The sequence below is a fragment of the Phocoena phocoena genome, chromosome 15, assembly GCF_963924675.1.
Source record: "Phocoena phocoena chromosome 15, mPhoPho1.1, whole genome shotgun sequence".
Taxonomy (NCBI): domain Eukaryota; kingdom Metazoa; phylum Chordata; class Mammalia; order Artiodactyla; family Phocoenidae; genus Phocoena; species Phocoena phocoena.
This window is the reverse complement of record NC_089233.1, coordinates 70,169,709-70,192,076: the sequence shown is the minus strand read 5'-3', so window position 1 is coordinate 70,192,076 and position 22,368 is coordinate 70,169,709. Positions and strand designations below refer to the sequence as shown.

At 40.0% G+C, this 22,368-nt stretch overlaps 1 protein-coding gene across 1 annotated transcript in view; it reads left to right on the top strand.

Moving 5' to 3' along the window:
* The window catches only part of PTPRT (protein tyrosine phosphatase receptor type T), a 765,643-nt gene that overhangs the window by 542,504 nt on the left and 200,771 nt on the right, over positions 1-22,368 (top strand). The window contains exon 13 of the mRNA XM_065893296.1: positions 19,634-19,670. Within this exon, the coding sequence (XP_065749368.1) occupies positions 19,634-19,670 (37 nt within the window). The remainder of the gene's footprint in view (positions 1-19,633; positions 19,671-22,368) is intronic.

Genomic DNA, 22,368 nt, shown 5'->3' with positions numbered 1-22,368 from the left:
TATACTTTAAACTCATTTGGAGAAGGAAATGAAGGTTACCCAGATGTTGACAGCTGATAATCTTGTCAGCCTGGGCCTTGAGGCATCAATGCTGCAGACCCCCATCCCTAAAAAGTTCAGTTTCCATATAGCAGGGCTTCTGCCTTCATCAGGCCCCTTCCAAACTGAGGGTCTCCATGAAGTTGAGCCCAGTTGGCTCCCCAATGGTGAAAAAGTGGGAAGAACTCTGAATTTGGAAACTGGATCCATGAGCTTAAGCCATTTTATAGCTACATGAACTGAATATTGACCCTAAACTTCAGTTTCCCCATCTGTCAAATGGGAATGAGACATGCCCTCCCAGACTCACTGGGGTCTTTGTGAGGAGTAAACAATAGGTGTGATAACTCTGCACGTTCCTAAGCACCTTTCAAAGGAAGGTGTGGCTAACGTGAATACATGTTTGAGTACAAATTCAGCGTAGGTGTGTATATACATGTATACATCCATACACATGAACCTTTTAGCGTGTGTGTGTATGTGTGTACATGTACATATGCACATATACATATTCAGTTAAAATAAAAAGTTTATTTAGCTCAAGAATCTTAGTGGTAGAAAGGTTATCACTGTGCCAGAATTATATTGGCTTGGCCAAAAAGTTCGTTCGGACTTTTCCGCAAGGTGTTACGGAAAAACCCAAACGAACTTTTTGGCCAACCCAATAGTATTGGTGGTTAATGAAATAGAACATTACCTACACCTCTTGGGCTTCCTGGAAGCCAAGGCAAAAAGGGGCATGTGGCAGGTTCTCTTGCTTGAGAGAAAGAAGTATACCTATTTTTCATCAAAGACACTAGAAGAGGTATGTATCATATATATCCTCACATAAGGGGCCTTGAGGAGATACCAATCAATATCATGATATCATTTTTGCTCAAACACTCCGTTATTTCCTTTTCCACCAATGTTGTCCTACAGTAGTAAACTGGAATTTAATGGAGCCATTTACATGCAAGGATTCTGTTTCTTGGGCTGTGCAATAACATTAATGCTATAAATTAATGCCATTAAATAAGATGAATGGATCTCAAAGTTTCTTTCCCCTCAGCATTTTTTATGACTATGTTTCATATGGGGTCTTTCCTATTGCATAGATTGGCACTAACTATCTGTGATCTTAGGCAAGTGATTTAGACTCTCTGAGTCCCATTCTCATTTGGAAAATTTCAATGCCCATAGTATCAACTTTATAAAAATGTTTGTTAATTGTTTAATGAGAAGATGCATTTAAAAATGCTTATCACGGTGGTTGGTGGTCAAGTAAACACTCAGTGTCAGCTGTCATTGTTAGAATATCATAGGTGATAAGTAGGGAGCAGAATGTGGGAGTTCACTGAGGAAAGAAAAAGCAAAATCTATGGGTGCACAAACATTTTTAACCCATCGATCAAATTTGAATAGACTGTGGATAGGGTACAGGAAGAGGAAATTCAGGAAGGAGAAGCAAAATCAGTGAAATCCAGGGTGTGCAAAGATATCAGCTGACCTGCGGGATGCATCGAGGAGAGAGAGGGAGTGAGACTCCAAGGCAAGGTCAGGAATGTTGTGCTTATAGAGAGACAAGTTCAGAAGTGAGGCAGTTCTTCCGCAGGCCCTTCCTGGAGGCTGAATTTTGGTCAACTTCCATCTTTTACATCATGGACTCCAGCTTTGCAAACTCATAAACTCAATTTACCAGGATATAGAGTTGAGAGGAGATTCAAATAAAACAAACCTACAAGAGAATGGTGGAAATAGTAGGCAATTCTTTTTTAAAATAATTCCTTCCCTCCAAAAACATCCCTATGTGTTTCCTATCTCAGAAGTCTGGGTTGCCCAAGATACCTCACCTTCTATATCCAGTTGCCACCAAGTCCTACTGATTCTACACTCTGAAATTCTCTCCAATCCATGTGCTTTTCTTATCTCCAGCGCCACTATCTTCATTCTGAATACCATCATCTCTTGCCTAAGAAACCTCAACAGCCGCCCCCTGCACCAAGCTGGTCTTCTCACATCCACTCTTACTTGCCTCAAACCCATTCTCCACCCACAGCGAGCATGATACTCTATGTACCTTCATTTAACAGATGAGTAAGCCAAAACTCAGAGAGGCTCCTGAAGCACATTCCAGAAGCAAGAGACTGACCTGGGTTTGAACCTGTACGTGTAAAAATGCTGTTAGTTGGTCCTGTGCAATTACTGTCATGCTTCGTGCCGAGTCATAACCCCACAAAGTGGAATCTGGCTAGACTGAGACCAGCAGAAGCCCTAAAAGACCCCCCAATCCCCCCACATCCACATTTTTCTCTTTCTCCCACCAAACGTGGCCAGCTTCAATCCCCTGCTCAATCTTGAAACACCTGCTGGCCCTGTCGTTAACATCAACAAATAATGAGGAGCTGTATAATAGCAATTATCATAATAAATTGGCCTTTGATTACATCTGTCACCTGAGAATTTCAAAGACTTTACAAACATCAATTAGTAATTATAGCTAAAAGGATCACTCACCTCAGATAAGAGCTGTGCAGGGCGGCATGAAGGACAGCTCTGGCTTAGGTTGGTTTAGACCTGAGAGTCACCAGTCCCTGGGGGCAGGTCTAAGCCTCTCTCCATGAGGCTCAGAGGAACCACAGCTCTGACATCCCAATTAGGGGACAGTTTGTACAGCTGCTCCATCAAAGTCCCGGTGCTGAGGAATGGGAAGCATGAAATGTAGTTTTGGAAGGGAGCTTATAGATTGTGCAGTTCCTTTCTTTGTGCAGAATAAGAAACTGAAGTCCGGAGTAGAAAAGTGATTTGCCCATGGTCAAAGCCATGTCTTGAATCTAGTCTCCTGTACCTTGTCCGTATTTGTTTACTCTGCAAAATTATGACCATGCTCTCCTCTGTAAGGAGATACTGATTGATTGATTGATTGATTGATTGATGATGGTGATGATGGTGATAAAAATCCAACAGTCATTTATTAAGGGCTTGCTCTGAGTCAGTGAGGGGATACACAGATAAATAAGATACAGTTCCTGCCCTCAGGAAACCCACAATGCAATGGAAAAGACAGTCATGAACACAAATGTGTACAGTAAACTATATCAGTAGTCACATTGGCAGAATACCCAGTCTACAGCTGGAAGCCTGGAGGTGGAAAGGATCAGGAAGCATCTCATATAAAAAGTAACATTTGAGCTGAATATTGAAAGGTAAGTAGGCATTTCCCACACAGACAGTAGGGCAGCAGACAGGGTGTGTCCTGCAAAGGGAGCACCTGGGCAGAAGCCCAAAGGTTGGGAATTCTGTGATACGTTTGGGGAGATTTGGTGTGATTGGTTCTGGGCTTATAGAGAGAAGGCCTGAGAGAGACAGAGAGCAGATAATGGCTGGCCTCACATGCCATGCTAAAAATCTTGGGATTTCTTCTGTTGAAGACAGGGAAAATGATCTTGTCAATAATCCCAACATCTGTTTATTACAATAATAAAGCCATGCATGTATACTCTTTACATCTGGTGGGGAGCATGGAAAGTGACAATTAGTAAACATACAAATAAATAATTTCATCTTGTGATGGGTGAGAAAAGAGTGATATGATAGAGGGCAACTGGGGAGTGTGGCAACTGAGTGGAACCATCAGGGAAGGCAACTTTGAGGAAGTGACAGATAATAGAACTCGAATGATGAAGATGTGAAGGTCTCAAGGCATTCCAGGGAGAGGGAACAGCAAATGCAAAGGTCCTGAGGATGAAATAAATTCAGCAGATTCAGGAATTGTAAACAGGATCAACAGGAAGGGGGAAGGTGGTAAGAAGCTAGTCAGAAGAGACACCAGTGTTGGTTTATGCAGGGTGATGAAGATAAGGGGATTTTACCCTTAATCCACTAGGAAACCATAGGAGAGTTTTAAACAGGGAGTAGTGGGATTTGACTTAGGTAATTACAAGGTGATCTGGGTCACAAGGGGAGGCATTAATTATCAGAGTCAAGAAAGGCTGTGGATAAAATGGACAAGAAGCTACAGCAGCCATCCAGGCAAGGGATGGTGGCAGTTTAGACCAAGGTGGTGAGAGCTGAGGCCAAGATAACATGATGAATTCAGAATATGGAAAAATATTTATTCTCTCCCTTTAAAATCATGTTAATATGGAAAATTTCAAACATATACAAAAATAAACAGGATAATAGACTCATTTTATATGCCCCTCACTCAGCTTCAACAATGATCAACCCATGGCCAATCTTTTTTTCCCTCTCTATCCCAACTAACTCTCTCTGCTCCTCCAAATATTTTAAACTTCTTATTTCAGTGTAATTTCGATCTTACAGAAAAGCGTCAAGAATAGTATGAAGAGCTTTCACAAACTCTCCACCCCAATTCCCTACTCACAGCGTTGCTTTACCATTCCATTCTCTCTCTCTCTGTCTCCCCTTCCCCTCTGCCCCATCTGTCTGTTTGTCTGTTGGTCCATCTATCAATTGATCTATCATATCTCTATACCTAAATGCTTCAATGTACATTTCCAATACAATACAATACAATACAATTACTGGGAAATTAATGTTGATGTGATACTGTTAGCCCCAATTTTCCCAATTTTCTCCCATTATGTCCTTTACATAAAAATTCTTTTTAATCTGATTCACAAGCACATGTTGCATTTAGTTGTCATATCTTTAGATTCCTTGTATCTCAGTCTTTCATTGGCTTTCCTGGCCTAGACTCTTGAAGATTACAGGCCAGTTATTTTGTAGAAGGTCCCTAACATTGGGTTTGCCTGAGGTTTGCTCACGATTAGATTCATGATGAATCTGATGCTTCTTTGGCAGGAATACCACAGAAATGACGTTGAGTTTTCGGTGCATCATATCAGGAGACGCGTAATATCCATGTATTCCATTACTGGGATGTTAACTTGAGTCACTTAAAGTGTTGTTCATCTAGGTTTTCTCCATCATAACGTTACTGTTTCTCTTTAATGTATATATATCTTATGAGGATATAATTCAAGGCTACGTAAACATCTGTTAGCCATCAAAATTTCATCCCTTAGTTTCAGCATTTGATGACTCTTGTCTACCTCAGTTATTGGTAAGATGTTCACTAAATGATGATTATCTAATTCCATCATTCTTTCTACATGCATTAGTTGACATCTTTTGTAAGGATGAGCTCTCCTTTGTCTCATTCTTAATTAATTAATTTATAGACTCATAGATTCGTATTTTATTCAGTAGGTTATAAGCGATTGCCATCATTATTTTTAATGCTCAAATTATCCCAGTCTTAGCTAGTGGGAGCCCCATGCAAATTGGTTCCAATGTCCTTCATTTTTTATTCTCTTTAAGAAAAATTTTGCCGACTTTTAATTATGCAAAAACCATACAGATATCTTTTGATTATTGCTTTTATATGTATAAATTTTTCAAAGTAGAAGGATGGAATATACTTTATTTAGCAGGTTTAGCTTGATCTATCAATTCAAACATTTAAATAAATGGTATGTGGCTTCCATGTTTCCCTCTGCCTAAGCCCTGCAAGCATAAGGAGTGTGCCTTCAGGGAAGTATGTCTGTGTCCTTCCGACATGTCTCCATCAGTTCATGAAAACTTATTTTCTTTCTGGCACAATATATTGTGCTTTCTCTGCCCCAACCCTGTTACGGGGAATGGTACTTAGAAACCAACATCTGGGAACTAGCGGCTGTCCTTGATAATGGATATCATTGCTTTTAGGCTCTATGAGTGGACATAAACACAAGATATGCATATATCTGTATATTTTCATCCATCTGTCTCTGTATTAAAAACCAAAAATTCATAATGATACCCCAATTCCAGTTCAACATCAGAAGACTCATTCTAGTCTTTATCCTCCCCCTCATATTTTTCTTTCTCTGACAATTGTTTCTCTGACAATGAGAAACTTGCCTTTTATTATTCTCAATACATGTACTTATTTGTTCAACCCTAGACTACCCAGAGAGTATTTTCAGAATTATTAACCTATACCACTTTGTAAAACAAATCCATTAACTAAGGTTCAACATATGCTTATAGTTCTTTCTGTCTTTAATCTGAGGCTGTATAAAATACTTTGTTCAAAATAGTTCTTTTTGATTGAATTCTTTTTTATTTCCCTAAGGAATGGTTATATATTTATTGGAAATACAGTTAGGTTTATTTGTTTCTCCTTGTTTCTAATTTTAGGTTCACTTGCCCCATCATTATTGATGTTTTTGTATATATAAAATATTATAACATAGTTCCAAAAGCCTAACCTGTACAAAAAAGTGCATACAAAAATATACACACCATTTTTTGGACCCCATTTCCACCATCCCCTATGGGAAATTACTGTCATTAGTTTCTTATAATTTTTTTTGCAAAATTCAAAGGTTCATGTATATTTTATTTCCCCTTCTACTTATAGAAAAGATAGTACACTATTGATACCTGGAAATCACTTTATATTAGTTCATAAAGGTCTTCCTCAATCTTTTTTACAGCTGCATAGTATTTCACTCTGTAGATGTCTTTTAATTTATTCAGTCACTGTTATGTGTGGACAGATAGATTGTTTCCAATATTTTTGAACTGCAAACATTGCTGCAATAAAGTATTGTATACATATATATTTTTTCATATTGTTGGAGGTGTGTCTTCAGGGTACATTCCTAGAAGAGGGATTGTTGGATCAAAAGGTGGACAAATATGTAGTTTTGGTAGCTGTTTCTAAGTTTCCTTCCTTAAAGGTTAAATCAGTTTTCATTCCCTCCAGCAATGTTTCAAATTATCTGTTTCTCCACAGCCTCACCAATAGTTTGTATAGTCTAACTTTAATTTTTGTCAAAGTTATACACATGAAATTGTATCTCAATATAGTTTTAATTCCCTTTCTCTTATAAAAAATGAAGTTGACATCATTTCATATATTTAGGAGACATTTTTATATAATTTTGGAACTACATGTGTATGTCTTTTGCCCATTTTTCTATCAGGATTTTAACCTTTTTCCCCTCAGTTTTTAAGAACTATTTATATATCAGGGATATTAACTCTCTGTGATATATGTTGCAATTTTCTAGTCTTTGCTTATAATTTTTTTGCCACACCAAAAAAAGAATGTAGTCAAATGCATCAATTTTTTAAAAATTACATCCAGACTTTGAGTCATAGTGAAAAAGCCTTTTCTTAACCGAGGTTATAAAGGAATTCACCCATGTTTGCTTCTAGAACTTGTATAGTGTAAATATTTTTTACATTTAAATTTCTGATGTTTGGTGTTTGTTTTGGGCATGGTGTAAAGTATGTATCTAATTTTATCTTTTTTCCCAAATGTCTACTTAGTTGTCCTAGCAACATTTAAAAAGTCCATCTTTGCCCCAATAATTTAAGATGCCACATTTCTCATATTTTAAATTTTCATATGTTCTTGTGTCTTTTTTCTGGAAAATCCAGAAATTCTCTTCCCCTCACTTGTTTGACTATTTATGTGCTAGTACCTCACAGTTTTAATTATAAAGGCTCTATGCCTTGATATCTGATAGGGCAAGACCCCCACCTGGATTTTCTCTTGCAGTGACTTCTAGTTCTTCTTGTGTGTTAATGTTTTCGTATAAGCTGTAGTGTTAACTTGTCCAGCTCCATAAAAAGCCTGTTGGTAATTTTACTGGGATTGCATTCAATTTATACATTAATTAGGGTGAACTGACATCTTTAAGACGTTGAATTATCTTAGCTGAGAACAGAAGATGTATTTCTGTTTGTTCAGGTCTGCTTTTGTGCCTTTCAGGAGTGTTGTAAAGTTTTCTTCATATAGATTTTGCAGTTCTTGCTAAGTTTAATACCAAGTATTTAATCTTTGTTGCCACTGTGAATGGGATTTGCTGCCATATCTGCTGACTGAGGTTGGTTGTGTTTGTGGTTACTATTCACTTTGTATGTTAATTTTATATCCTGCTACCTTTTATCATTGAGTCTCTAAGGATTTTCAGATATACTGTTATATCATCTCCAAACAGATACTCTAAAGTTTATTTTCCAATTTGTATGCCTCTAATTGATTTCTTTTATCCAGTTGCACTGGCTAAAACTTCCAGTATGATATGAAGGAGTAGTGGAAATAGGGGACATTCTACTCTTGTTCTTGGTATTAGTGAGAATGCCTTTACTAGAGTCCCATTAAGTAAGATGATGGTGTTAGAACTTGGATATATATTTTTATCATGAAAATATTAATCAATTCCTAGTTTCTTGGGGGTTTTTTCTTTTAATCAGGAATGGGTATTAAATTTTGTCAAATGCTTTTTCTGCATGAATAGAGATAGTATGCCTTTTCCTTTGATCCATTAATATGGTATACTATATGAACGGACTTCTTAACATCCAACCAACCTTGCATTTCTAGAATACATTCCACTTGATCATGGCATTTTATTTTTCTCAATGCAGTGTTGGCTTCTGTTCATCAACATGTTATGTAATAGTTTTACACATTCAAAAGTAAAATTCGGGGCTTCCCTGGTGGCGCAGTGGTTGAGAGTCCGCCTGCCGATTCAGGGGACACGGGTTCGTGCCCTGGTCCAGGAAGATCCCACATGCCACAGAGCGGCTAGGCCCGTGAGCCATGGCCGCTGAGCCTGCGCATCCGGAGCCTGCGCGTCCGGAGAGGCCACAACAGTGAGAGGCCCGCGTACCGCAAAAAAAAAAAAGCAAAATTGGTCTATAATTTCTCCCCTTCTCCCCTCCTTTTCTTTTTTTGGTATTCTCTTCCCCAAGTTTAGGTGTCAATGTTTTGCTGGTTTCATTTTAAAATGAGAATGTTTTTCTTTACTTTCCATGCTGTAGAACAGTTTATGTCAGTACTATCTTGTCTTTAAAAGTCTGATTGAAATTCCCTATGGAAACATTTCAGCATGGTGTTTTTCTTATGGGGTAGTTCTTTAATATCTTCCTCTATTTATTCTGTGAAATTAGATCTGTTGGTTTTGTTTTTATAATAAAATCTATTTTATAAGCTATATTTTCCTAGGAAATAATCATTTCCATTTAGCTTTTCAAAATTATTTTCAGAGTAGTAGTAGTCTAATTTTAAGAAGTTTCTTCTTTTTCAATAGTTATTTCCCTGTTGTCATTTCTTCTTTTGTACATTGGTGCTTCCTCTCTTTTTTCTTTTTTCTAGTAGTTTTCTCTTCTCTATTTCAATAATTTCTGCTTTTGCCTTTATTATTCCCTATTATGGTCCTATTTTTGCTCATTTTTTTGTTTCATTTCTAGATGTCTGTGCTGGAAATTTAGTTAATTTTTTTCATTCTTTCGTTTTACCGATGTACTTTAATCTAGTCACTGCTTTACATGATTTTTGTAGATTCCAATATGTAGATTTTCACTGTTTTGCTTAAAAATATTTAAAATTTTGTTTACAACTTCCCTTTCACCTAGAAGTTGCCCAAAAGAAATTATTTCGTAAATTTCTAGGTGGAAGGACCTACTTGGTTTTTTTATATTCTTAAAACTTTCTCATCTTATATTGTAACCATAGAATGTTTCTTATAATATTTCTAATCTATTCAATATAGCAGTGCTTTCTTAATTAGCTAACATATGGTAAGTTTTTCTGAATGCTTCATAAGAAGAAGGTTTTTCTCTATAATCAGGCTGTAGGGTTTGACACAGATCCACAAGACCTGCCTAATTATTTTAGCTCTTCTGTGTCCTTGCCTATTTTTTTGCCACTTGATCTGTCTTATACTGACAGTAGTCTTCTATTATTCTTGTATCTCCTATAGTTTCTACTTCATAAAGGTGATCATTGTGGCTTTTGGTGCATAGATATTCATGCCTGTTATATTTCTTGTTAATCGTGGGTTTAGCATTAAAAAGTGTTCTTTGTTATATTTTATGCTTTTTAAATTGCATTTTACTCTGTCTGATATCAGGATCACTCATACGGCTTTCTTTCTTTTTTTTTTTTTTTTTTGCTCCCATTCCTTTACTGTTGCCTTTCAGAATTACTTTGTTTTAGGTTTGACCTTTATATATAGCAGATAGTTGGGTCTCACTTTATGAGACATTTTGAAATATTTTTCATGTAATTATGAGTTTAAACCCATTCACGTGTGTTGATGTGACTGATATGTTTGGTCTCAACTCTGTCATATGTTCTTTATATCATAATTTACTGTATTAGTTTTGTAATACTTAACCAATATGTTTTCCTTACCCTTTTATTTTAAAATTTCTTTTGATATTTAGAAAGGTTTGTATTTTTGTTCTAGTAGTTATCTTTGTTCTTATACTTTTCAATATGTTTTATCCTCACTTTTCTTATTTAACCTCTTCCTGTCAGCATGTTTTCCAGCATTTTTGAGGTGTAATTAACAAATACAAATTGTATATATTTAAGGTGTACCACGTGATGGGGTTTTTGGTTGATTTGTTTGTTTTGGGTCCTTTGTGAAGTACAGTTGATTTATAATATTATATTAGTTTCAGATGTACAGCACAGTGATTATTTTTGAAGATTATACACCGTTATAACTTATTACAAGATAATGGCTGTAATTCCCTCTACTGTACAATATACCCTTGTTGCTTATCTACTTTATACATAGTAGTTTGTATCTGGTAATCCCATACCCCTAATTTGCACCTTCCCCCTTCCTTCCACTGTGAAATGGTCACCATAATGAAGCTAATTAACACATTCATCACCTCTCACAGTTACCATTGTGTGTGGTAAGAACACTTAAGATCTACTCTTTTAGCAAATTTCAAGTTTGAAAAACAGTAATATACAAATCTCCAGAACTTATTCATCCTATGTAACTCTTGGATCAACATCTCCCCATTTCCTCTACACTTTAGCTGCTGCATCCACTACTCTCTGATTTTATAAGTTCGACTTTATCAGATTCCACATGTAAGTGAAATCATGCATTACTTGTCCTTCTGTGTCTGGCTTATTTCACTTAGCCTAATGTCCTCCAGGTTCATCCATGTTGTTGCAAATGACAGGTTCTCCTTCTGTTTAGAATAATAGTCCATCGTCTATATCTACCACATTTTCTTCTCCCTGGTCCTAGCTGCCTCCAGACCATTCAGCCATGCTGATCCCCTCTGTTTTCTGGTTGGGACAAAAAAGAAATGGGCCTCTTGAGCAGCATCTTACATAGCTGGGGAGGTGGGTCACTCATGATGTTCTCCTTTCCCCCATGGGGTCTCTCTTGGCACTGAGCTGTGCCACTTTGGGGGACAGATGACACATGTAAAGTGAAACTGTTCTTTTTACCCTCCTCAGTGCTTCTATTTTCAGAGTTTTTGCTCCAGTGGGGTGCTGGGACCTCTCTTCTGGACTTTCAAGTTCCCACAAAGGCACTCTCATCCATGGGTGTCAAAATTATGTTTCTGGGGGATGATGGGTGTGAAAATTTATTCTGCCATCTTGCAGACATCATTGCTTTGTCAGTTTTTGACGGTATCCACTGACTTTCATCTGTTACCTGTACAACAATCAGAGCGAACTTACTCTGCTCTCCTCTTTCCCTATTTCTTCTCTTTCTCATTTTTACTTGCATTATTTTTACAAGAAAATGCAACAGTCATATATTCTGCTTTCAACCATGTCCCTACCTTGTTTTAGTTTTAGATTTACAATTAAATATATTAAACGCTTCCCATCAATCCTTTTGCCAAAATTTCTTCAGTCATCTCTTTGTTGAATGAAGTTTATCCTCTGGCATATTTCTCAAGAAAGACTCATAAGTACAGGAATCTCTGAGTGATTGAATGTTGCAAGTTATTTTTCTATAGCTTTGATAATTGAAAGATACTTGGCTAGCTATAAAATCCTTGGTTCATAATTTCTTTCTTTGAGTTCTTGAAAATGCTGCTCCATATTTCTCAGCCTTGTATGTTGCTTTGGAGACATCTCATGGCAGCCTAATTCTCTTGCCCTTGTAAATTGTTTGATTCTTTTTCCCTGGAGTCCTTGAGACTTCTTTTTTTTTTTTTTTTTTTTTTTTTAAGTTAAACAGCTTTGCTAGGATCTTGAAATTGATCTTTCAGGTCTTTGAGTCCTTTCAATATGTAGGCTCAGGTCATCTCTTAATACCAGACATTTTCCTCAGATTATTGTTATAAATCTTCGCTTATTTAATTACTTAATCTGTCTTCTCAGGGATTTCGAGTAGACATATATTGGATCTTCTTTGTCTTCTCTTTAAGCCAGTTTTTCACTGACTCTTGTTACATTTTTCTCTATCTCATTTTCATTCCCTTGGCTGTCTTTCTCTTTCTTCAATGCCCCTTATTAAAAATTTCCTTTGGGGACTTTCCTGGTGGCGCAGTGGTTAAGAATCCACCTGCCAATTCAGGGGACGCGGGTTCAAGCCCTGGTCCAGGAAGATCCCACATGCCACGGAGCAACGAAGCCCATGTGCCACAACTGCTGAGCCTGCACTCTAGAGCCCGTGAGCCACAACTACTGAGCCTGTGTGCCACAACTACTGAAGCCCACGCGCCTAGATCCTGTGCTCCGCAATAAAAGAAGCCACTGCAATGAGAAGCCCACACACCTCAATGAAGAGTAGCCCCTGCTCACCACAACTAGAGAAAGCCCACACGCAGCAACGAAGACCCAACAAAGCCTAAAAAATGTTTTTTAATTAAAAAAACATTTCCTTTGGACACCTTGTAATTTAATAATTTAATCTTCATTTCTGATCACTTTTGGTTTTGTTTTCTTTTTTGTTTGTTTGTTCTTTGTTTTTGCCTCTGAGTTCAATCAACTCTTTTTTCCTAGTTCTTTTATGTTTCAGTTATTAATCTTTGCATTTCTAATTCAAAGTTGTTTGAGGAAATTTAATTCAGTTTGGAGTATTACTGTGTTACAGATTCTTTTCTGGTTTGTAATTTTTTTGGAGGGGGTTTATATTTCTATCAGTTGGGATGTTTTGATTTTTATTTTCTGTTCTCTTCGTATAGCAGCTTTATTTGGCTTCTTCCATTTATTCATTTTGTAGATTTGAGGTTCAGAAACACACTATTCTGATAAGGTAGTGAAGTATGTTTGTTTTAATGTATGACTGAATTTTTTGTATCATGGGGGATGGGTGCTTATGTGCTCTCTGACTTGTCACTGTTGCTCTTCTCTTTTAATGTACATAATCTTAAAATTCCCCCTTTTGCCTCTTTCCCTTTCATCATCCAGTCTCCCAAGGACACTTCTCCCTTCTTTTTACCCTATTTTCCCCCATAAGTGATACCTATGGAAGATTACCACCTTGAATTATGTGTGCTTTCAGGTTTTCACATAGTCATTTCTTTATTCTAGCAGGATCCTCTTTCAGAATTTTCACAAATAGGAACTTGGTCTTTCTGAAGATCGTTTTATAAAATCTTACAGCCTCTACTACCTTACCTTTTTTCTCTTTCATGTTGTTTTTCCGTACAGCCCTGGCTCTCCACAAAGGCTTGTGTTGAGATCCTTAGAGATAGTTCATTCAACTGCAGTGCTTGTTCTTCTACTAACAGGGACTATGAAGTTTTGAGGGTTCTATATATTTTTTTAAATTTATTTATTTTATTTATTCTTTTTTCTTTTTGGTCTGCATTGGGTCTTCGTTGCAGCATGCGGGCTTTCTCTAGTTGGGGTGAGCGGGGGCTACTCTTCGTTGCAGTGCGCGGGCTTCTCACTGCGGTGGCTTCTCTTGTTGTGGAGCACAGGCTCTAGGCGTGCAGGCTTCAGTAGTTGTGGCATGCGGGCTCAGTAGTTGTGGCTCGCAAGCTCTAGAGCACAGTCTCAGTAGTTGTGGTGCACGGGCTTAGTTGCTCCACGGCATGTGGGATCTTCCCAGACCTGGGCTGGAACCCGTGTCCCCTGCATTGGCAGGTGGCTTCTTAACCACTGCGCCACCAGGGAAGCCCCTCTATGTATTTTAATGATGTTGAGGTTGTGAGTTTTGTATAGCTTTATTTTTTTCTTGTTTTCCTGTATTGTTTTTTTGAAGGATATGTGGGGAGATTTGATTTTAGATGGTTATCATTTTCTTCAACTACTAAGAGCCAGCAGAAATTGACTGTGGATTGGTTGTGGGAAATTATGGAACTAGAAGAATTCAAGGATGACTCCTAGGTTTTTTACTTAGTCAACCGAGTAGATAATGGTAACACTTCCTGAAATGAGGAAAACTGGTGTGTGTATAAGGCCTGGAGTACAAGTGAAGAGAGTAACAGAATTATCTTCTGGAGGTTTGTAGATTTGTTATGAGTATATGGATATATGAACCTGGATCTCTGGAATACCATTGTTAGAAGTAGAAATTTGAGCAGTACAAGGGTTCAGTACTTAAAGCCTTGTAACTAAATGTAATGTCTTAGTGAGAAAATTGGGATACAGATGAAAGAGGATATAAAATGAGACCACTCCAGTGTTTGGAGGTCAAGCAGATGATAAATGTCTAGCCAAATAAAATAAAATTTAAATTTAAAAAAGAGGATTAGGAACAGACAGTGAGGTAGGAGAAAAACCTAGAGAGTAGAGTGACCTAAAAGGCAAGAGGAGAAAAAGAGTCAAAGAGAAAGTGTCAGTTGCAACTAATATGGATGAGAAATTAAGGAAGATAGGGTTGGAGCAGTGACCTTTAGAGTTGACCATCTGAAAGTCTTTGTCGACCTGATGAGAGCAATCAGATTGAGGTGAGTTCCAGAGAGCTGGTGAGGTAAGACAATCAGGTCTGCATCTAGAGGAAGAACACAAAATATTTTCAGAGCTTGAGTTTAATGGGGAGTTTTCTGAATGGGCTTGCATGTTATTGGGAGTTTCGTCCCTTAGAGTCGGGCTCAGGGCCCTGGCTATTGCCTGAAGCAGAGCCTAGTGCCTTCCAGGAAGATCTGATAGGGTTGGTGATGAACATGTGTCCAGTTAGAAGAGTATGCCACCAAGAGCCAGCTCTCCTGCGTCCTGCAGCTTTACTCTTTGCCTTTTGTTGGTGACTGAAGATCTGCAGACTACAGCATGCATGCTTATTAGGGAGTTATATCTCAGAGGGTACTCTGGCCCTTTCGTGCCTTAAAAGGCATTCCTCACTCATTTTTTTTCCCGAGGATGAGCCTGCCAGGTGACCTAGTTGTAATGGTTCTGGGCTGCTCAGTTTCCAGAGCCTCTCTGCTTCCCTTTTCCATCCCTGGCTTTCCGATTGCTCAGGGTCCTGTTTCAAGTCAAAATAGAATTCCTTCCTACAAATTGCTTGGCCTGTTTTTCAAAATATGGCTGTGCTCCACATCACTGTGCCTGTAAACAAGCCAGGAAAGGAGGGCATCTTACCTCAGTGGCAAAAAGATATTTGCCAACAGGCACCTCAGAAAAGGAGGCCATTTACTTCAAGGTTACTTTGTTTGGCTTATTATCTGTGTAACCTTGGGAAATTTTATGTAATCTTGTTTCATTAGAGAGAAAAAGGGAACACTGATATTCATCGCATAGCCTTGCTACAAGAATGAAAAATCAAATGTTCAAAATAGGTACCTTAAGAAAAGAGAAACTTCCTCTTTTTTTCTTTTTTTTTCTTAGTGATGCTTTCAGGGACTGACATGCTAAGTGGATGAACCACACCGAGGCCAAACAACAGCTTAGGGATCAGGGCAGTGGAAGAGCAACACAGGAAATTGGGCTGCAAAGAGACTAGACTGAGGGCCCAGTGGGTTATCATCAATACCAGAAGCATGGGGCAGGGTGAGGTGGTGGGAGGACTCTGGGATCAAGCAGAGCCAAGATACGCTTTGCAAAGGTTTGGGGGGAACAGGATCTCTGTAGCCAGGCTCTCCCTCCTGGTCCAAGCCACTACCATCATCTCTACCACCACACTCTCCCCACCAACTAGTTTCTCTTGTACCGGAAGTCTATTCTCTATACCACAGCCTCTACATTTTGGAAAATGAAAGTCTGAAAATTTTATTCTTCCTACTCATAACTGGAAGCAACCTTAGAATATCCCCCCTACTCTACCAAAGTGGCCTTCTCCACCCCTTCCTCTGTCATTTGATTGGTGGGAAAATTGAGCCACAGAGAGGGGCAGTGAGTTGCTCAGTATCGCACAGCACTGGCAGATCCTTGAGTAGAAGCAGGTCTCAACAGAAGCACAACAGTTAGGGCGTTATATTCTATCCCAAAGTGATATATTCTTGTGTGCAGATTTGCAAGTCTAGAGTGGGAAACGGAATGTGAGTGAGGTTAAAATAATGGGGATATGAAATTGTATTGTACTGTGGAGATGGAACAGAAAATATACCAAATGCTTTTCCTTTTCCCAAAGGCTTACATAATCTTGGCACGAGGAAAGTACTCATTTCCTTTGTATGGAACCAGTTGGGAACTTTGAGTTAATGCCCACCGGCCAGACTTCCCAAATGATCAAATGCAGAATTTCAAGCATGTTCCTGACTTGCTTGCTAACAATTCAGTCACCCAGAAGGCCAAGAGAGTGACTCAGGACTTTGTTACTCTGTACTTGATTCTAACCAACAAAGAGAAATTGGTTATGGAATTAAAGATGTCAGGAATTTGGGAGAAAGCAGATTATGTCAGAGTCATGTTGGTGAGAGCCAAGGATAGTTAAACATAATCAGATGTGTGCTCTAGATGACAGAAAATAGTTTAGTAGATTCGGGTGGAGGAAGTGGTATTGGGAAATGGCTCACTTTCTGGCACACAACTGTGGAAGGGAAGATGATTCTAAGGAGAATTAGAAAGTTCTGCGAACAACTCAATGAGGAAGAAGGGCAGTAGAATAAACCACTGTGGCTACCCAATATTCCCTTTAATGTGACACATTTTAAAGCGAACTTTCCCTCACAAGACACAGTAGCCTTCACCTTTGTGGAGAGAAAGTGACCCAGAAGGAGCATGATGGGCATTAGTTCAAAGCACTCGAATTCTTATCGTATGAGGAACTGCTGAAGAAGAAGAAGGTTAATGAACCTGAGAACTGTCTTTCAATATCAAGACGTCTTTCCTACACAAGCAAAGGCAGACTTTCTGTCGTCTGCAGAGCAGAATCAAGACCATTGGGGAGTCATACTTGGGTTTAATAGGAGCGACAATTCCTAGCATTTGGAGGTGTGCGTGGATAAAATAGACCCTGCTGTAGACATTATCATTGCTTCTCTTCTTGGTGCCTTGGACGACTCCATTTCCTACCTCACTAACGTCAGGCATGGCCCTGTGAGTGGCTCTAGCTGATGAAACCTGAGTCAAAGTAAAAGTGTTATTTCTGATAGTTGCCAGTGCTTAACTCTTCACCATGCTTTTCTCCTGCCTCAGCGAACACTGAAGCACTCCAAGCCTTGGTCTTGGAGTGACTACAATGATTAGAGTATCCCCTAACCACCACCATTACCTCACCCGCAGACCCAGCCATACGCCTACATTGGACACGTAGCTTGATTGGAAAATAAACCTTTGCTGTTTTTAGCCCCTGAATTTCATGGGTTTTACTACTTCTGCATAATCCTGACTAGCTCAGTGTCTTCAGGATGCAGTGGTTCCTTACGTGTGAGCATTAGCAAGATAGGCATTGGATTCTTGAGCCTCACACACTTGCATTCTTTGCTTTTTTTTTTTTTTAACATCTTTATTGGAGTGTAATTGCTTTACAATGGTGTGTTAGTTTCTGCTTTATAACAAAGTGAATCAGCTATACATACACATGTCGTCCCATATCTCCTCCCCCTTGCGTCTCCCTCCCTCCCACCCTCCCTATCCCACCCCTCTACGTGGTCTCAGAGCACCGAGCTGATCTCCCTGTGCTATGTGGCTGCTTCCCACTAGCTATCTATTTTACGTTTCGTAGTGTATATATGTCCATGCCACTCTCTCACTTTGTCACAGCTTACCCTTCCCCCTACCCATATCCTCCAGTCCATTCTCTAGTAGGTCTGTGTCTTTATTCCCGTCTTGCCCCTGGGTTCTTCATGACCTTTTTCTTTTTTTTTTTCTTAGATTCCGTATATATGTGTTAGCATACCATATTTGTTTTGCAGTTCTATTTACAATAGCCAGGACATGGAAGCAACCTAAGTGTCCATCAACAGATGAATGGATAAAGAAGATGTGGCACATATATGCAATGGAATATTACTCAGCCATAAAAAGGAACGAAATTGAGTAATTTGTAGTGAGGTGGATGGACCTAGAGTCTGTCATACAGAGTGAAGTAAGTCAGAAAGAGAAGAGCATTCTTTGCTTTTTATTTTCCTTTGCTACACAATATTCAGACTCTTACTGGGGGTATAACTTAGTCAACTGGAATGTTCAACTGGTTCCACGACCTCCTAGGATATGATCCCAATATCGCAGGCTAAAGTGATTCTCTTGCTAAGCGCACTCTTCTGTATGTCAACTGCATGCCCAGCAACATCATAAATTTATGGATCCTGTTCACTTGGGGAGTAGCCAACAGCAACAAGACAGCTCACCAAGCGAAGATTCTACTGCCACGCAAACACACCCACACAACATTATCTATGAAAACTGTAAGATGTCTACCAGAGATCTCTCGGCCAAAGTAATTTTTTTTTTTTTTTTTGCGGTATGCGGGCCTCTCACTGTTGTGGCCTCTCCTGTTGAGGAGCACAGGCTCCAGACGCGCAGGCTCAGCGGCCATGGCTCACGGGCCCAGCCGCTCCATGGCATGTGGGATCTTCCCGGACCGGGGCACGAACCCGTGTCCCCTGCATCGGCAGGCGGAGTCTCAACCATTGCGCCACCAGGGAAGCCCCAAAGTAACTTTTTGAACATGAATTTTGCGGTTGTTTCTTATACGTTCATGTTGACTGAGCTATTCCTAAGCGTCTGTTTCAGTGTATGCACGTAGGTGCATTATATACTTTTAACTGAGCTTCGCAAGGATGCCCTTGATACCATCTACTAACCCATGCAACTGAGTGAAGCACACGCATGCCCCAGTGTACCCACTTAGTGTTATGGTTAAAGTTGTTCTGTGTTGGGCAGTATTTATGTATTGGTTCTGTCTGGGGAAGAAGCTTATAAGGTGATGGGAGCCAGGAAGTGAAAGTAACAAAGTACGTACCTAGCATGAAAAGAAATGACATAGGGCTTCCCTGGTGGCGCAGTGGTTGAGAGTCTGCCTGCTAATGCAGGGGACACGGGTTCGAGCCCTGGTCTGGGAGGATCCCACAGCCCGTGGAGCGACTAGGCCTGTGAGCCACAACTACTGAGCCTGCGCATCTGGAGCCTGTGCTCCGCAACGGGAGAGGCCACAGCAGTGAGAGGCCCGCACACCGCGATGAAGAGTAGCCCCCGCTTGCCACAACTAGAGAAAGCCCTCGCACAGAAACAAAGACCCAACACAGCAAAAATAAATTAATTAATTAATAAACTCCTACCCCCAACATCTTCTTTAAAAAAAAAAAAAGAAATGACATAGAATTAAAAGGTGATTCCAATGGTGGAAAAAATGGAAGGGACAAATTTTAAATTATCATTAAAAATACATATGCATGCCTATATATGCAAATTTGTATATGTATATGTTATATGTATTAAAAAACCAAACCCACGACAAATTAACTGAAGTCTCACTTTTGTTGTTCACAGGAGACCAAAATCAACTGTGTTCGTCTGGCTACGAAAGGTATGTTGGCATGCCCTGTCTGTCTTCAGCCATTTAAGTACTTCTCCCTGTAGCCACACAGGGAAATTTTAGGCAACAGTGGCTAAAAATAACAAGAAAGAATTGTTATTTTCATTGGAGTCAGTTGCATCTAGCTATTAATATATACTTACGGTATATATTAATAACACCGTGCCTAAAGCATAGGAAGAGCTCAAAACATATTTGTTTAGTCAGTGGATGGCTGCATGGATGGACGAACTGGTACATTAATCAGTGGAGTGGTAAATATAAATTTACTCAAATAGTCTTCTGCTATAGATTTTCATTGTATTGGGGTCTGTGTTTGGGTACTTTTTTTGCATGTCAATTAGACCTATCTTCTGGTTTTGTGCTTTATTCAACTGGCGCATGACTTTCAAAAATGAGGCGATTAGTGTTAGTGCCTTCGGTAATGAGAAAACAAACACTGCGTCGTTATGAAGTTGGCATTTTCAACACTAATCCCCAAAACGAAGGCAGCATTGTTCAGGGCTCATCACTTTTTGTTTCCCTAATTATAATTGAATTGCCTGACTCTTTCAGTTGGTACATGTTTCTGTTTATTACTCTTTAAAAACAAAGTCAATGAATGGTTTGTTATCATTTAACCTATGACAAGGTTGAACGGTTAGAAATCAGGTTTATCTTTCTGTTATAGAATTGATCCTTTAAACGGCTGTCCTCCCTGCATTTATGGACAGCATATATAGTTTCCTAAATTGCTTCCACAGCGATGATAAGTGTAAATATAAGTAAACATATAGTCATAGATATAAACTGTAGACAAAGACAGTGACTCAAGTACGTATACACATATGTGAGGATATACACGCAGGCAAACACATACAGAGGAAAATGCACACATGTCAGGGAGGGGAGGAGGCAAGGGACGGGGCGGGGGGGGAGAGAGAAGAATATTTTATGGTCATTTGGCAAAATACGCAGCGAGACCTATCACTCTTATAACTTTGAAGAAAATCACATCAATTTGTAGGCAGAAAAGGGAAGATGCAGGAGGAAGAAGACAGGAGCACTAAGGGCTCCCTGTGATGAGAACCCACTCTGGTTTCACATCCGTCATGAGAGGTCAACATGTCCCTAACGTGTTCTCTCTCGAGAACTCAGGCTACCAGACAGAAAGAGATAAAATACTCTTGGTGAGGCAAGGAAAATTGATGGCCTGCAAACAAAAGTGACACAAATTATGGGCCTTGGCAGACTTCTCCACTGAAGAAAACAGATAATCTAGAAAGAAGAACCTCATCAGATGGCTAGCACTAAAGCTCTGGTCTCAAGCTGGACAGCTGGATGTCTGCAGCATCCCCCAGGAGGGGGCAGGAAACACACAGAAAAACCTTCCCCGTGACGGTGCTCCATGGCTCCCACTAGCTCTTGACCCCTAGACGAGGGAGGAGTTGATGCCATTGATCTCCCCTGCAGGATGTGTGGGATTCTAAGGACACCCTCTGGGACATAAGCCCTCCTAAAGGGGAGTTTGTTGGATCGTATTTTCTGAACTGGGAATTCGGAACATATGATCGGACAGGCAAAGGTATACGTGGGGACTTCGAGAGAGAATATTTTAAAGTAAATGTTGCTGGCAATGTCAGGACTTACTGTCCTGATAGATATAGAGCCCACCATGCCACACTTCTCCAAAGTTGCATTGCTGATCTGCAGAATTACAGTGGCCTTTAAAGAAATGGAACAGAAGAGCTCTCTACCTCTTCTTAGCATAAGGATTTCTCTTCTTGTCTGATGTTTAGGTTACAGTCTTCCTTTAGTGGAGTGTGTTGTGTACACACGCCAGGTGTGGCGTGGGAAAGGATAGGAATGCATTAATGAGTATGAATGCCCAGCTGGCCATGCCCAGACAGGGCTCAGAGGAGTCGGGAGTAAGTGGTGGATTCCAGGCTTCCACACCCTTGTTTTCCAGTGAGGGCCGTCACTCCAGCCAGGAGAAGCAGGCTCTAGCAGCACTTGGCAGTGGGGCAGAGGGCTGGATAATGCAGAATGCCCGTCAGCCACAGGTCAGGGAAAGCTGTGTTTGCCTATGTCTACTCTGTACCCTTGGAGCATCCAGGGTCAACTAATTCACGCACTGCCCATGAGGACTTTGTATCAAGGATCTAAGTCCAGGAATATTTGACCCATCCCTTTCCTGATGGTGTGAATCAAATTTCCCTTTCTATGGGTTTGCTGAAAATACTGTTTTTATTAATAGAGAAAATACGATGGTGGGAATCCTGCAGGCAGTGGGGTATGTGAAGTCCCAGCGGCAGATTCCACGGGCCATCTGTCTCCCTCTGGGCTCCTCTACCTCTCCGTCATCGTGGCACCTTCTGCACGGGTCTGCCAGCGGCCGGCCAGCCTCTGGAGTATGGTCACACGGGCAGGCTTGAGGCCAGTGCTGTGGCGATGAAGCAACTTGCTGATGTCCTGTCCCTGACCCTGGTGACTCCAGACAGCATCTGTGGTCAGCTGTGTGGGTCCCGGGGAACTGGAGGGCTGCCACTCAGAATGGAACAGCCTGGAGCTGTTCAGGGTCGTTCTGACCTGACCGGATGCCCAGGGCATCTTCTATTAAATACAGTCCTTGGCTCTGGCATGAGGCTCTAACCCTTGTCTGTCTGTAAGGTCGCTGTTAGTCACCCAAGCTCTAATGAAGTGCTGCCCA